The sequence below is a fragment of the Hippocampus zosterae genome, chromosome 9 (assembly GCF_025434085.1).
Source record: "Hippocampus zosterae strain Florida chromosome 9, ASM2543408v3, whole genome shotgun sequence".
Lineage (NCBI taxonomy): Eukaryota > Metazoa > Chordata > Actinopteri > Syngnathiformes > Syngnathidae > Hippocampus > Hippocampus zosterae.
This window is the reverse complement of record NC_067459.1, coordinates 11,298,898-11,314,625: the sequence shown is the minus strand read 5'-3', so window position 1 is coordinate 11,314,625 and position 15,728 is coordinate 11,298,898. Positions and strand designations below refer to the sequence as shown.

General features: G+C 43.8%; 2 protein-coding genes and 1 long non-coding RNA gene across 12 annotated transcripts in view; 1 reads left to right on the top strand and 2 right to left on the bottom strand.

The window, feature by feature from the left end:
* LOC127607564 (R3H domain-containing protein 2) overlaps nucleotides 1-3,547 on the bottom strand; it is a 52,515-nt gene extending 48,968 nt beyond the window's left edge. For 7 of the 10 annotated variants that reach the window (XM_052075995.1, XM_052076005.1, XM_052076002.1 and 4 more), the window contains exons 1-2: nucleotides 3,195-3,546; nucleotides 2,631-2,715 (exon numbers count right to left, since the gene is read on the bottom strand). The gene's annotated coding sequence lies outside the window, so the exon portion shown is untranslated. Of the gene's footprint in view, nucleotides 1-2,630; nucleotides 2,866-3,194 lie in introns of those variants that run through there. The other 3 variants (XM_052075996.1, XM_052076000.1, XM_052075997.1) reach the window with 2 other exon arrangements.
* A 725-nt stretch (nucleotides 3,548-4,272) lies between these two features.
* Nucleotides 4,273-10,509, bottom strand: LOC127607586 (uncharacterized). Its single transcript, XR_007964103.1, has 4 exons — nucleotides 10,374-10,509; nucleotides 10,158-10,298; nucleotides 8,083-8,236; nucleotides 4,273-7,980 (listed from the first exon to the last, which is right to left on the bottom strand). It is a non-coding gene; the product is annotated as an uncharacterized LOC127607586 (long non-coding RNA).
* On the top strand, nucleotides 7,978-12,004 carry LOC127607576 (inhibin beta B chain). The gene is made up of 2 exons (XM_052076024.1): nucleotides 7,978-8,402; nucleotides 10,118-12,004. The coding sequence occupies exons 1-2, from the start codon at nucleotides 8,060-8,062 to the stop codon at nucleotides 10,882-10,884; spliced, it is 1,110 nt and encodes a 369-aa protein (XP_051931984.1). The 5' UTR covers nucleotides 7,978-8,059; the 3' UTR covers nucleotides 10,885-12,004.
* Nucleotides 12,005-15,728: the final 3,724 nt, after the last annotated feature.

The following is a 15,728-nucleotide window of genomic DNA, read 5'->3' as shown; positions in this document are numbered from 1 at the left end:
AGTGACCTATGATTATGTATGGCTGTAAATGTTGTGGCCTAGCCTGTTGAGTAACGTGAAAGTCAACAAATGATAGTGTAGGCACAAGATAGCGGCTGGCTATGGCCACCCGTTAGCCAGTCTGCCCACTGAGTGCCTCAGTTGTAGCCGTGCAGATTGTGTATGAATGCGCTTGTTAATTGTTTATTCTGTCACCATTTGTTCAAGAAATTTGCTTTGCAGTCGAAATATTACTCATTATCTGCTTTTTTTAAATGTGAAATGACCCCAAACGTTGGCTATTCTCTGTCTTTTATGGACACACTTTCCACCGGGCTGTTGCTTAATTCTACAATAACAGTAAGTGTGGGGGAAATGATCACTAGAAAATCCCAGAATATCAAGAAAAATATGCAATGTCAAATTGGATTGGATTCAAAAAGGATACGCAGTTCAGATGAAGGATAGGCATAATTTAAAAAACAGCGAACAAGTGAGACATGGAAAAGTGTCTGCAATGAGGCGAAGGTTGACTGTAATTGCAGATTGGAACCTTATGGAGGTATCCATGTGCAATTTGGGCATCTGTGTATATGGGTTGTTTCATGTGTTCCGTGAACGTAAACACAGACATATTAGATATGAGTCACTTCAGACGCAGCACACATGGAAAAAGACCATTTAAAAAATAGGATACAGGCATTAAATTGGGAATGAGCACTTGGACCTGCAGTGTGAATCCAGGCTTGCTAAATTGCAAAACAACATACAGTGAAACCGCCAAGTCAAACATTACACATCTTGTGAACTTTGATGTTTTGTGTTAGGATAGTATACAGTGCCTTAATGTACATGTCATATGAATTTTAGACATTGAATTGTCAATGTGTCAATTCATTCCAGGCAGCATTAAAGAATTTAGTGTTGTGACTCAAGTGTTTTCCGTCATTAGGGTCAATGACCATCGCCAATCGTCATGCAGACGACAGAGCAGAAGAGTTCCTTCTGATTGGTAGGTTTACTTACCCATTGGCAATGTTTTTTGGGGGGAAATTTTATTATAATTGTTAATTATATTATGGGAAAACTCAAATATGGCAACCCTAAAATGGTTGATTTTGCTCGCAAAACACCCCAAAAGATCTTGTTGGACTTTCAAGCATTAAGCACTGTGTTATTTACTTATCCCCACAGAGCAGATGTTCAAGTCACAGCTCGAGGGGTCTGTGCAATGATCTCACTTTGTGGGATATCGAGCAACTCTTCATCTATTTGCTGCTGAGGTGTTAAAAGGTAAAGTCGCCGTTTGTCAAGAATTTTTTCATTTTCAAATATAAAATGCAAATGACAAAACATGATCGTGGACACTTGCGGACAGAAATCTAAAGCAAGTAGGCTAATTGAGGTGGATTTATTTTAAGTGTGACCCTTCGTATTCATAGGGATTAGAAGAGGGTTGCCGCAATATTTTATTTAATATATATATATATATTATATTACACACACACACACACACACACACACACACACATATATATATTAGAACTGCCTATATTTGTGCTGTCAAACTCATCTTACAGCAAACTAGTGCTATCTACTGACCAAAATAATCATTTGTGATTCTATGCATCGCCGACAGAAAATTTGGTCAAGAAGTAAAACAGTATGACTTCAATATTTCTCAAGATATCTCCTTGTCCTTTCAACTGTCATCTTTGATGAATTTTCTAAAAGGAAAAAAAGATCAAATGTGTTGTTCAATCCTCCATAAAAATCTCCATCACAAATAGTGTTGACAAATTAACAATTGATTACTGTAGTACAGTACCTATTATGCTGCCCACACTACAATTCCTACAAATAATGTTCCATTTGTAGTATTTAAATCAAGCTTCTAGGACAAGTAACGCAGTTTGAAACATCACAGTAATGTTGACACACAGACTTAGCGAATCCCTAGAATTTAAGGGTGAATAATTTTAAAGGAAATGTGTCCGATGCAGAAAGGATTCCCCAATAAAAGATGAAACAAAAGGGTTGTGGAGATTTGTTGAGGAATATTTGAGTAATACCGTTTTACTCGAATTGGAACGTTTTTTCCCATATATTTCGATAGCCGATATCAGGCCATTTGTTCAACAACAACAAATTACTCCAAAACCCAGCATCTCCATTTTCAAATTTATTTAGAAGGGTGAGGTGCCCATTCCAAACAGGCTCGGCACTCATTTTTGTGAAATCGTGCCAGGTTTTAAGGAAAGAGCACAACATTTCGCTTACAGGTGGTAATAAGTAGGTGTCAAGTAAAAAGTTTGGCTGGATTTGTTCACAAATGTGTGAGTTTGAAAAATGTGAATTGGGGGTTCACAGTATTCCGATTTGCAATATTTCAATATTCGACATTTGCTTTGGATGCCGTCAACTCCCATGTAATATCTTATTTTCTGCGGTCGTCCGGGGTATATATTAGATCGTGTTGTCACAGGAAAGCAAGGCTTTCGGTTCCTCGAAGCATCGCCACCTCCTCGTTTCATCCTCATTCAATCGCGATTTTTTCAACACAATCTCGCGCCAGGTCGAAAGGCAAATTTAAAGATGGCTTTTACATTCATTATCTGAACTCAACAAGTCACCAGAGGCGTTCGCCTTACCTTTTTTTCAGGGTCGAATGCGGGAGGGTCCGTGTTGAAGAATCCCCCTCAGCCCTATTCTCTTTCTCCCCCTTTCAAGTTGAGTCTGTAGGAGAATAGATGGTTGGTGTAGTCAGAACCAGGTCCGGTTGAGATTATTAGCCACACAAGACCAGAAGCTAACAATAGCTAGCATGCACGGTATAAGCTCCTCGCCGCCTCCTCCTCCCCGGCGCATATAATTAGCCACAACACGCGCGCACGCACATATTCTCGCGCACACACGCTAACACATATTCTTTCTCTCTCTCTCTCTCTGTCTCTGTCTCTCTCTCTCTCTCTCTCACTAACACATTCACGCACACACACGCACGCACACGCGCGCGCGCGCACACACACACACAGCATGTAGCTAACGTTAGCCCACGAACGCGTCTTTTCTCTACGCTAGCAGATCGCGAATCGTGCACATTAGCAAGCCAAGACATAGCACGCGTTTTCCGCAGAACACTTGTGAGACAAACCCCCCGTAAAGGGAAGGTGCTAACTAGATGTCATTAACCTCATTGCCCGTATGTGACTTACCAGTGGCTAATGCTAGCAGCTCGGTAGGCGCTGGTGGTGGTGGTTCACTGCGACCCCCGGACTGTCAAAATAGCGTCGCGTGAGCCGAAACGACAGGCTCGCAGTGGTGACTCAAAAGCAAGTCATTTTGAGATGCCGACAGCAACAGGCCGAATCGACAGAGTCCAAATGAATAAAAAGTAAAGAAAAAAAAGAAATGAAACGCGATTACCCCCCTGCAGCCTCAGCTCTGGTTTGTGAGTGTCTGTACATAGACCGTATGTCGGCGTCACTTTTTCACCCACCCCACCACACCACCCGACAGAATCCAATTGCCCCTGCCAGCAGCCCGTAGATTTCGGGTTGGACTACATGTGGGTGGAGCGAAACGTTTGACTCCGGAAGTGGTTGAAACGTCCATTGAGGGTGAACATTGTCGAAACGCCACGGAAGCACCTTCAGTGTGTTCCGGGGCCCAGAAAATGAGGAATTGACGTTGGTTCTGAGTGCCTATTCAAAAGATGTCCTCCACATAGAATTTTTTTGGATGAGAAAATTCATAAATCAAGATAACTCTACCCATTGCGATAAATGGGATTGCAACCAATCCGTTCAGAAATGTTCTTATATATTCAATTTTAGTTTCAATTTCAATTGGTTGAAAATAAATACAGTATAATATAAATGTAAGTGATAATATCATTCATTATGAATAAATAATACAAACATAAGTTCTTCTTGCACTTTAAATTGAAATGATGAGTGGAGAGGCATTAGGTGAAAAAGAGTCTCATTTCAAAATAATCTTTTTCAGATGTTTTTCCTTTTGTTAATTTTCTAATTAGGTTTTTTGACACAAAAAAGATCTATGGAAACGTGTCGTTTTTCCCATGTCAATCAGAAATTTAGGTGGCTGCAGTTAAAATTGTGATTGGAAGACAAATATGTGTAGACCAGTGTCACAACACCACCATACTTGTCAACTTTTCGGAGCGCCAACCTGTATAAACTACCAAAAAAATCCTTATAAAGAGCAAAAAATCCTTATAACGTACCAAAGCATTTCATATGTCAAAATAATGGCAGAAAAAAAACCACGAAATTTTCGATGATATTTATTGTAGATCTCCATAATACAATGTCCGGTTAATGTCTAATCATCATTCTACTTAGTGGCATTACTGTGTTCAGAGTTGTATTCCTGTGTTACTTTTTTCACCAACTCCAAATCAATTGGAGTTTGGCGGAAATTTTCAGAATCCGTATGATTTGTGCGATACGGCCATATACGTAAGATTCACCACAAAATCCGTATGAACTATGGCTAAACCGTATGAGATGATTGCCTGGAGCTTTCCGTCTCCATACATTGGCCTTTCCATCACTTCAATAGAAGTTCATTTTGGTCTCATCAGTCCGCAAAACTTTGTTCTAACACTTTGTTTGTTTGTATTTGTATTTGTATTTGTTTATTTATTTATTTATTTGCAGATAAGCGATTTGCATTTGTGGTATGGCCTGTATGTTTCTCCTCTCAATGTCGTCTTTGAACAGTGGCTTATGATACCTACAACCCTGCCCTGTTGGCAATGATGTCACTGACGTCTGTTGATACACTTGGCCGGCCTGTTCAATGTCTTTCGCTAAGAGCACCAGAAGTGTCTTCCTTTTCAGGACATTCCAAATTGTTGTGTTGATTGTGGTTATGCCCAATGTTGGTGCTATAGCTCTGATCGATTTTCTCTCTTCTGTTTCAAATAAATTTGCTTTTCTCCCATAGACAGCTTTTTGGTCTTTTTGCTTGACAGTACATCTAGTTTTCACGGACGAAACTCAAAGCAAAAACAAGTACTCTCTAATGTTTAAGCAATCACTCTCAAAGGCAACATCTGAGCAACTAGAAACACCCATCCATCACATGTTCCAATACTTTCGCTCGCTTGAAAAGAGGGTGGCTTCAAACAAAAGATACTCTGTCCTGAGTTAACACATCAAGATGTAAATACCATGAAATAAAAGCAGTGATTTAAAGCTTTTGTGTTATGCACATCTTTTGATCCGAATTCCATATGTCTTCAGTATCCAACAAAAACAAAGGAATTGACCTCGCTGTTCCGTTTCCTTGCCCACCTGGGCGGTATCTCCTTCATGCCTGGGATCTTGAGGGCTCTGCGTAGGATCTTCGTTGTCCTCAGTGTTGCGCTCTTCTGCACTCACAGAGATGTTGGATGTTGTTGTTGTCCATATACATATGCAAACAAGCATTTGTGTTCATCAACCCAGCTTTTTAGTGAAACTGGTTTACAGTGAGCCGCTACTACAACAAAGAGGAAAGACTGCTTATAAATTCGCCGAAACTATTTCACAATGAAACAACGAATGGGTGGCAGTTCAAGGTTCAAGTCAACCTCACAGTGCTAAGGTCGTGGGTTCAATACCAGCTCCGGCCTCCTTGTGTGGAGTTTGTTCTCCCCGGTCCTGCGTGGGTTTTCTCCGGGTACTCCGGTTTCCTCCCACATTCCAAAAACATGCATGGCAGGCTGTTTGAGCACTTTAAATTGTCCCTAGGTGTGAATGTGAGCATGGATGGTTGTTCGTCTCTGTGTGCCCTGCGATTGGCTGGCAACTGATTCAGGGTGCCTACTGCCCGAAGACGGCTGGGATAGGCACCAGCACCCCCCACGACCCTAGTGACGATTAAGCGGTTCGGAAAATGGATGCATGGATAAACAAACTTGATATAACCATCTCAAAACGCGTGCAAGTGTGTGTACACGCTAGCGCAATTAGAAAGGTATATGTCATTTTTGGTAACTTGACATCATTCTGGTAGACAATGGCTATATTTTGAAGAGCCTGATGTTGTCATTGTTTTCGCTCAAAGTTGCCTTGGCAACCGGAAACTACCCCGCCGTAGCACTCCAAACGTGGAAATGGTGTGTGCATAGAGTCCATTGATGGTGGCTGGATGTTGTGAAGTTTGCTGCCACCTTCTGGTGGTTGGAGTCTGAACGCACTTGCGTCTCAAATTTTGCTTGTATCGCAAGGAGGGATGTCACGATAACGGGATATTGCAGCATTAAAATCGCCACGATATCGTCACCATCATGCTGAACGCAGCATTGTGACCTACGGTGACCATGAAGCTTTGTGCCGCAGAACCAATAAGAACACATGACATGAAAATGACCGGTGAAGCCTACGCCTTTGTCGCTGGTGTTATTATATACAAAAATGCAATAATGTGCTTTTTTCCTTTTTTTTTCTTTCCCTATAAGAGCAGTGGTAATGTTTGGTAATGTTTAAACTGTTTGTTTATTTGTTCTTGATTTTACTGTCTGGTGTTTTCTACCGCCTTTATTACCGATTTGTCTTACTGTTTATTGTGCATGTTAAATCGCTCCATGTACAGCACTTTGTATGCAGCGATGGCTGTTTGAAAGTGCTCTATAAATACTGTTGACTTGACTTGACTTGTGTAATACTACATAATAGTAGCTTACAATCATAATAGATATACGTTTTAGGAATAAATACTGCCTCATTTTTGATGAACACATATGCCTACTATTGGCTGGCAATGAGATCAAGGGTGTCCCCCACCGACTGCCCGAAGACGGCCGGGATAGGCTCCAGGCCGCCCGCGACCCTTGTGAGGATAAGCGAATTCTAAAAATGGATGGATGGAAGGATTTCGGCCTCCTATTCTAATGTTTTTTATGTTGTTGAAGTTGGTATTTGCGAGCCAAGATTTTCTTGAGACAGTACTTGCTTGTAAAAAGGTTTGAGAAACACTCCTTGAAAGGCTCATTTACGGCATATTGAATGTTTATTGCTAAGAGTAAGCTTTTACATGGTAACTCCACCGCAGTGGTCTTGAAAACATGTCGTTTTACGTGTGGCGTGGTGTTTGAACAAACAAACAAAACGAAACATTACAAATTAAAAAGTGACCTTCCTGCCTGAAGTGAAAAGAAAGGATTGTAGTTACATAGAAACTCCACACATTGGCAGTCATGCACTACACGTCTTCATCAACGTTTGTACTGGGCACGAATATTTAAAACGATATAATACCATTGCACTTTTTAACCATACTTTCAGCAAATACGAACGTTTTTTAATGAGAATGTGCATCACACACTCATTATTGTAATACAATATGCTAAAACATGCATTTTTTAAATGTATAAAGCATGCAGAAAGCTTCCACAAGCAGGTAAGCTGATTTAGTTTTGGTACGCTTTCTAACGACTTAAATGCGCCTGATATCGTACAACAATTGAACAATTAAGCATATACGGCTAAATGTGGACAAACTTTGGGGGAATATAAACCACTAAATTGCATTTAATTGCCGGTTATGATTAGAGACGTATGGATGACGTCCACCTGACATTATGCCGAGCTGAAAGTGGGTGAAGGGGCACCTCAATTCAACTTTGGCCGCCTGAGGGGATGTCACGTTTTCTGCGCATTTAAGTGATAGCTGTTCACCCCACGTGTGAGGGGCAACTCTTGCACTGTGTACTTTCCCTAAAGCGGACGCACACGCTCGTAGTTGTCCCTATACGTTCTCGGGTCAGCGCCAATCAGACATCCACATTGCCTTTCCCGCATGTCCGCTTATAAGTACGTGCTCACGTCTGCAGATGCGCTGCCAGCAAAATTCCTCACACGGTGCCCCGGTGCGCTTATTGGTGCGTCCGTCCAACGTGTCACCACTTTTGGTGGATTACCCCACATTAGATATCTTCACCATCAGGACACCGAGGCATCACGCAACTCTCCAGCTGCAGACCAGGACCTCCAATTAAAAACATAAGAATACTTTTTCCCCCCTCTTCTATTCTTCATTTTAACGCACAGGTTGATTTGACAGTGAAATGGCACAGCCTTCATTGCGCACATTTCTATTTTTGGTCCCGTTGCTTTCTGGGGGTCTCTGGGTAAGCGGTGGCCCTCCGGGTTGCGCTTCCTGCGGCTCCCGGTCCTTGGGGAGGGACGCGGAGGAGAGGCTGATGGTGGAGATCGCCAAGCAGCAACTTTTGGACAAGCTGCACCTGAAAGAGAGACCCAGGATCTCTCAGACTGTGTCCCGGGCGGCGCTGCTCACTGCGCTGCGCAAATTGCACTCCGGGCGCGTCAAGCAGGACGGTACCCTCGAACTAGACAACAATGCGCTATCCAAAGACCCAGGCTATGAAATACTCAGCTTTGCCGATATAAGTAAGTGTGCTCTGTGATCTTGATATATTAAAAAAAAAGAACTTTGACGTGACAGTTTGACATGTACCATTCCGCAGAAAACGATGGCTCCTAATAATTTCTTTGTGCCTATTTGTCTGTTCAGGTGGTGAGGAAATTAGGTGAAAGTGCAGCATAAATTTTCTCACGATTTTTCAAGGCATCGGTGTAATGATAAAAGCTTACCAGCATTTTAATTGGCTGTTGTCTGTTAACTCTGCAATCCTATTACAAAAGAGCAACTGTTAAGTCTATGACTTATTTCACTTTTCTCTCAGCCAGCATACCATACTCACAAAATGACAAATTAACAGCTTTGACCCAAACCTGAACGCAAGCATGGGACGTATTTGATCAAATGGATGGATGGATTAATCTACAGATGGGTAGAAGACTGAATGCATGGATTGATGGCCGGATGGACGTCCAGCTTGTGGGTGTATATTTATGACTCTTAGATAGATTTTGGATGGTAGATATGTAATTACAATGTATCACAGTTAGATGGACCAACAGACAAACAGAGGGGCAGGTGGATGATGGCAGGACAGACAGATAGTCGGAAGCCATCATGGATGGGCAACAACACACTTTTAAGGACGCTTAGATGGATAAATGGACAGACAGCCGAACTGAGATCCACTAGCCCCCCCCCCCCCACAAAAAAAGATGAATTGTATTACGGAATTACATTTGAAAGATGCACAACATTATATGGTATGTAATACTTTATGTAGCTTGAACGTTTTCTTCTTGAATTCAATTGTTTAGGACAGTCGGTTGTATTGAACTTTTACGTACATCTGGATTTAATATTTCATAACCGTTTAGAAACATTTTGTTCACCTTTTAAACTTTTATGTGCAGTACCTCTTCACGGATTCATGAAATACAGTTTTTTTTGTGCCTGTATATGAGAGCAGTGTTACTGTTCAAACTGTGCAGAATGTGACAGGAGCTTACAATAACATTGAACGCAAATTTAAAGAATAAAACCTCTCACTCCTTTTGATGAACAATTGGGCCACCTGTACGACATCATTATATTGTTGGTCATCATGATGGTACTTGTCGAGTCAACCAAGTATGTTGTGAGGTGGCACTTGGCGCAAAAAAATTGTGAACCACTGCTGCGGATGGAACTGATAAACAGAAGGCATCATAGAGGGACAAATGACAGACGGACAGACAGACTGACGGGAGAGCGGATCGGCATATGGAAAGAATGTTCGTTAGACAAAAGACAATAAAGACGGACGGACAGCTAGTTGGATACATCGACAAACAAAAAGCTAGGATCAGAGATGATGAACAGAAGGACAAAAGAACAGACAACGAGAAGGTGACATCGACAGACATTGAGACGGACAGATGGAATGTATGGATGAATGGATGGATGGACAGCTAAACAGCAAGCGTATCCGGCATCACAGATAAACGGAAGGGCGCATGGGCAAACAATTACAAGGCAACGGTGATCGACGTACAGATGAATAGTTACGGTATTTGGACAAACATATTAAACATGAATCACACCTAGACAAATAGATGGTGTTGACACTGATGGTAATGTTTCTATATTGTATCCCATGCTTGAATGCCGTATCAGGAGTAAGCGGCCCGAGATACATGCAGTCCGGTCATTGTGGTTCATTGACATTTCCTTACTTTGCGTGTCGACTGTGTTTGACCCCCAGATGAACGTGGGAATGGGGATGAAGCAAATCTCAGCCTTACCTTCCAGTTCCTTCAAGAACATGGCCGCAGCCTCCAGGTGCTGCAGTCCTCCCTTTGGATCTACGTCCGCTCCTCCAAGTCGCCCTACCAAGTCCCAGCGCAAGTCTTCCTCACGGCAGACGGCGGAGAGTCAAACCGGACCTTAGTTATAGAAAAGATGCTGGAGGTCCAGGAGAGTAACTGGCACACCTTCCCCATCAGCCGCACACTACAGACCTTCCTGGATGGCGGTCAGAAGCGACTCCATCTGGAGGTGCGCTGCGACGAGGATGGGAAAAATCTTTGCTCCCTGGAAAACTCTCCCAAGAGCTCGTATCAGCCTTTCCTGATGGCCCAGGTGCGTCCTCACGACAACCCCGCCAAGCACTTGCTCAGAAAACGCTCCTTGCGGTGTGGCGACGACATCACCGTGTGCTGCAAGAAAGAATTGTACATCAAGTTTAAGGACATCCAGTGGCACGACTGGATCATCGCGCCCGAGGGCTACCACATGAACTATTGCGTGGGGCAGTGCCCCCAGCATCTTGCCGGATCTCCCGGTATCGCCTCGTCCTTCCACGCCACCGTCTTGAGCCAGCTGAAGGTCAACGGCATCAACACGGCCGCGTCTTCGTGTTGCGTCCCCACGGAACGCCAGCCTCTGTCCATGGTGTACTTCAACTCTCAGCACAGTATCATCAAAACCGACGTGCCTGACATGATCGTGGAGTCCTGTGGATGCACATAATAAGAGTTTGGGGCAATGTGTAGATTTGTTCTCATGCAGCAGTCCTAGAGCATTTTATGGGTCGTACAGGTGGCTTGCCCGTGGCTCCAAAATATTGGCTAATACAATGACATCATTTTTCAAGTTAAAGGCGCATATGCAATGGAATGCATCAGGAATGGCAATGAAGAGATTATTTTAATGCATCCTGTTAAGATCGACGCACTCATCCAATTTTGTGTCAATCGGTTAAAAGGGTGTTGGGGGCTCTTTTTTTTCCCCCTACCCTAACATTCCAGGGGGCATTGTTGGGGGAGCACCCCTTCCCCCTCCCTCATCACCAAAAAAGTTTACTCAGCATCTCCACTGTATTGTTGTTACAAGCGATCTTTTAAGTTGAACACGGTCAGCATTTAAACTCAAGGTCATGATCTAGCAAACATTTGGACACGATTGCCTCAGTGGTCGGGTAATGTGAAGGTCTGCGTGGCGGGTGGGTCAAATGGGTAAGGGCTGTTGTACGCTGGCGCATATAATTGTCAAAGTCCAAAGTTTACTGGTGTGATGTATAATTAGAAGCTTTCCAACCAAACCCAGTCAGTTAATCATTCCATTGGGGACTTGACATCATTCCACTTGCGCAACAGGGGCTCACCGAGCTATGTCTTGCGTAACTAGTACAAATATATGAACTTTTACTTCATCCACAACTAATTGGACATATTACATATGTTGCCTCCAAAGCTGCACTTGAATTGTTGTTTTACTGTTTAATGCGAATGGGATTTTATGTATTATTATTATTAGCATCTTGTTGCCATCATACTATAACAAGCACTTTAACACCCCGAGACAAATGTGCTCGAAAACAATGTACAGTATAATCAAACCGGGCAATAGTTTACTTCATGACATAAAGCCTACAAAAAGGAAATGTGAATCAGTTCATTTTCTCAGGTTCTATTTGTGTTAAAATGGGTGGCTTTTATCTGTAGTGGCATGACTGTAATTATGTTGTTATTTTTTATACATAATATATTTTATTGACTGATTCATTGTCAGATTTTTTATCTAATTACAGCATTGCAGTTTTAATGTTCTGTATGAATCTATTTTGGAATAAAAGAAATGTACAAATGCATCTATTCTGTTTTCTTTCTCATATTGCATCTTAAATAAATAATCAATGTAATGGGGACAGGGAACCTGCCGCGATAAGTGGAAAAATCGCAAAGGAGGAGATGCCCTACTGGCAGACTTTCAATTAAAAATTTGGTCGACTGGTATGGGGAAAATGTGAAGGCCCTTCCCCCCAGCTGGATGTCGAGGGCAGCCTCCCTGTTACCACAACCCTATGCATGCCCCTGTTGTGACCAAAAGACCAATTTCAGCTGGCATGCTACCTGTCATGTCCACGGTCTGTAAGGCAAAGGGTGTGTTTGCTCATACAAACAGTGGAAGTGGCTTTATTGACTGTCTGTGTTTGGTGTGCAAACAGTTAACACATTCCCTTGGCATGCACATATTTTGATTTCGCTATGAAGGTAAATGATCTTTTCATGTGAGATAGCTCAGGATAAATGACGACATCTAGGGCATGTGAGCTTTGTCTTGTGGTTCTGCTCATCAGATCAAGAGCCATATCAGAATATAAACATATTTTTCAAGCAAACTGCATTCTAATTCATCAGAACTTTTTCTTCCACAATTCACACATCATTCAGAAAGACATGCTTCGGAAAGAATTTTTTTTTTCGTTTCCACTTCTTGCTATGTGTAAAGTACGGATTGGTCTTCTTTTGATTCAGAATAGTCCTAACTTGAATGGTGCCCTGAACAGGGCCACTGGCCGACCAAAAATTCTGAAAAATAATTGACTTTTTCCTTTATCATCTTGTGCTGTTTTACAAAATAAATACAGATCTTATTGACTTCTAGGGGCAGCCGAAGCGTTGAGGGGGTCTGTTTTGGGGGCCTTTGGGGCCTACAGATGATGTGGTGCTGTTGGCTCCTTCAAACGGGGCTCTCCAACTCTCACTGGAGCGTTTCGCAGCCGAGTGTGAAGCGGTTGGGATGAAAATCAGCACCTCCAAATCTGAAACCATGGTCCTCAGTCGGAAAAGGGTGGAGTGCCCCCTCCGGGTCGGGGAGGAGATCTTGTCCCAAGTGGAGGAGTTCAAGTATCTTGGGGTCTTGTTCACGAGTGGGGACAGGAGGGAGCGGGAGATCGACAGGCGGATCGGTGCAGCGTCTGCTGTGATGCGGACGTTGTATCGGTCTGTCGTGGTGAAGAAGGAGCTGAGCCAAAGGGCGAAGCTCTCAATTTACCGGTCAATCTATGTCCCAACCCTCATCTATGGTCACGAGCTATGGGTCGTGACCGAAAGAACGAGATCCCGGATACAAGCGGCCGAAATGAGTTTTCTCCGCAGGGTGTCCGGGCTCTCCCTTAGAGATAAGGTGAGAAGCTCGGTCATCCGGGAGGGGCTCAGAGTCGAGGCCTCTTCTCCTCCACATCGAGAGGAGCCAGATGAGGTGGCTTGGGCATCTGATTCGGATGCCTCCTGAGCGCCTCCCTGGTGAGGTGTTCTGGGCATGTCCCACTGGGAGGAGACCCCGAGGAACACCCAGGATACGCTGGAGAGACTATGTCACCATCTGGCGTGGGAACGTCTCGGGATCCCCCGGGCAGAGCTGGAAGAAGTAGCTAGGGAGAGGGAAGTCTGGGCTTCCCTGCTAAAGCTGTTGCCCCCGAGACCCAGCCCCGGATAAGCGGTAGATGATGGATGGATGGATGGATGGATGGATGGATGGATGGATGAAATACAGTTCTATTTCCAAACATGAGAGAATTGCTTCAGATTTCCATCCATTCCTTTTCTGAATGGTTTTATGCTCACAAGGGTTGCGGGGGATCCTGGAGCCGATCCCAGCTGTCTTTGAGTAGTAGACAGGGGACACCCTGAACCGGTTGCCAGCCAATCGCAAGGCACACAGAGACGAACAACCATCCACACTCATACTAACACATAGGGACAATTAAAGTGTTTAATCAGCTTACCATGCATGTTTTTGGAATGTGGAAGGAAACTGAATTACCCGGAAAAAACCTACGCAGGCCCAGGGAGAACATGCAAACTCCACACAGGGAGGCAGAAAGCGGAATTGAACCCGGAACCTCTGCACTGTGATGTCGACGCGCCAGTCACTGGACCGCCGGGCCACCCGCTTCACATATCGTTCACCTAAATTTACAGATTAGTTTTATCATGGTGCCCTGTGATTGGCTGGCAACCAATTCAGGGTGTCCCCCGCCTGCTGCCCGAAGACAGCTGGGATAAGCTCCAGCACCCCCCGAGACCCTAGTGAGGATCAAGCGGCTCGGAAGATGAATGAATGAGTTTTATCATGGTCAATAAAGTCAAAGTGGCTGTCACATCGTTTGATTTTTCTGAATATGGCCTTTTGTTGGGTGGCACAGTGATAGACTGGTGAGCACGTCTGCTTCACAATGCAGAGGTGCAGGGTTCACTTCCGGCTCCGTCTTTCCTGTGTGGAGTTTGCATGTTCTCCCCGTGCCTGCATGCACTTTGGTGTCCTCCCACATTCCAAAAACATGCACGGCAGGTTAATGGAACACTGTAAATTGTCCATAGGTGTGAATGCGAATAGTTGTTGATCTATGTGTGCCCTGTGATTGGTTGAAAATCAGCTGAGGGGTGCCCGAAGCTATTGCCCGAAGACTGCTGGGATAGACTCTGGCATATCTGTAATCCTGGTGAAGATAAGTGGATTAGAAAATGGAAGAAGGATGGATGGTATTGAGAAAAAAAAGCACCTCTGCTCTAAATTATCTACAGCAGGGGTGCCCAAACTTTTTGGACCGAAGATCTACTTTTCGATCAACTAACCTCCCGGGATCTACCCTTACCGGCACGCGCACACATGCACACGCACACACGCGCGTACGCCGTGATGAGAAACAGCCTGAAAATGAGGCATGCGACGCATTCTATCGTAGCTCACATGTACTGTTTTAAAGTCCTTTGCTGGGCCCTCCAAGAGTCCTATTCTTTGCTCGTGCCCTCGGTGAATTGTACATGAAGCAAACTCTGAATGAGAATCATGACGATAAAAGATGGAGCGCAATTTTTTTTTGGTGAAAATTAGACTGATAAGATGATTAGTGTGCAGTGTATATTAACACAAAAAAAATATTACTAACATGTACAAAGACACAAATGGTTGATTGTTCTTTTTCTCCTCGACACTCCTCGGATCTACTTGGACCTGTCTTAGATCTACCGGTAGATCAGGATCTACCTAATGGGCACCCCTGATCTACAGTATATGGACCCTGCAATTGACTGGTGACCAATTCATTGTTGACTCCACATATTAAGTCACCAATTGCTTACCTGTAACCCTAATGAGCAGGGGCAGGGTTACAGTTGCCCGCTTGGGGCAAGGCCATCCTTTGTCACTCTGTGCCCCCCCCCTACCCCCAAGCCACCCACATAGCATTGGGGAAAATTTTGGGATCTGTGTTGTGGCGATCCCACTGAAAACTTTCTGGCTATGCCCCTGCTATTAAGGTGGAGCTCTATAAGCAGTGGAGGGATGGAATTCAGATTTTGATTTGGAAAAGTACTTTTTAAGCCAATGACTTAGAAAATCTCTCTTCTTGCATTTTCTATTGCGTTTGTCCTCAATAGAGGCGGCAGTCAGCTGGAGCATATCCCAGTTAACTTTGAGCCAGAGGCGGGGTACCCTGCTCGGTTGTAATCTTTCCAAAAGATTAAAAAATATATACTTGCCAAAAGTTGGCAGCTCTTGGAGGGGTCAGCCAAAAGAATTGGTGTTGC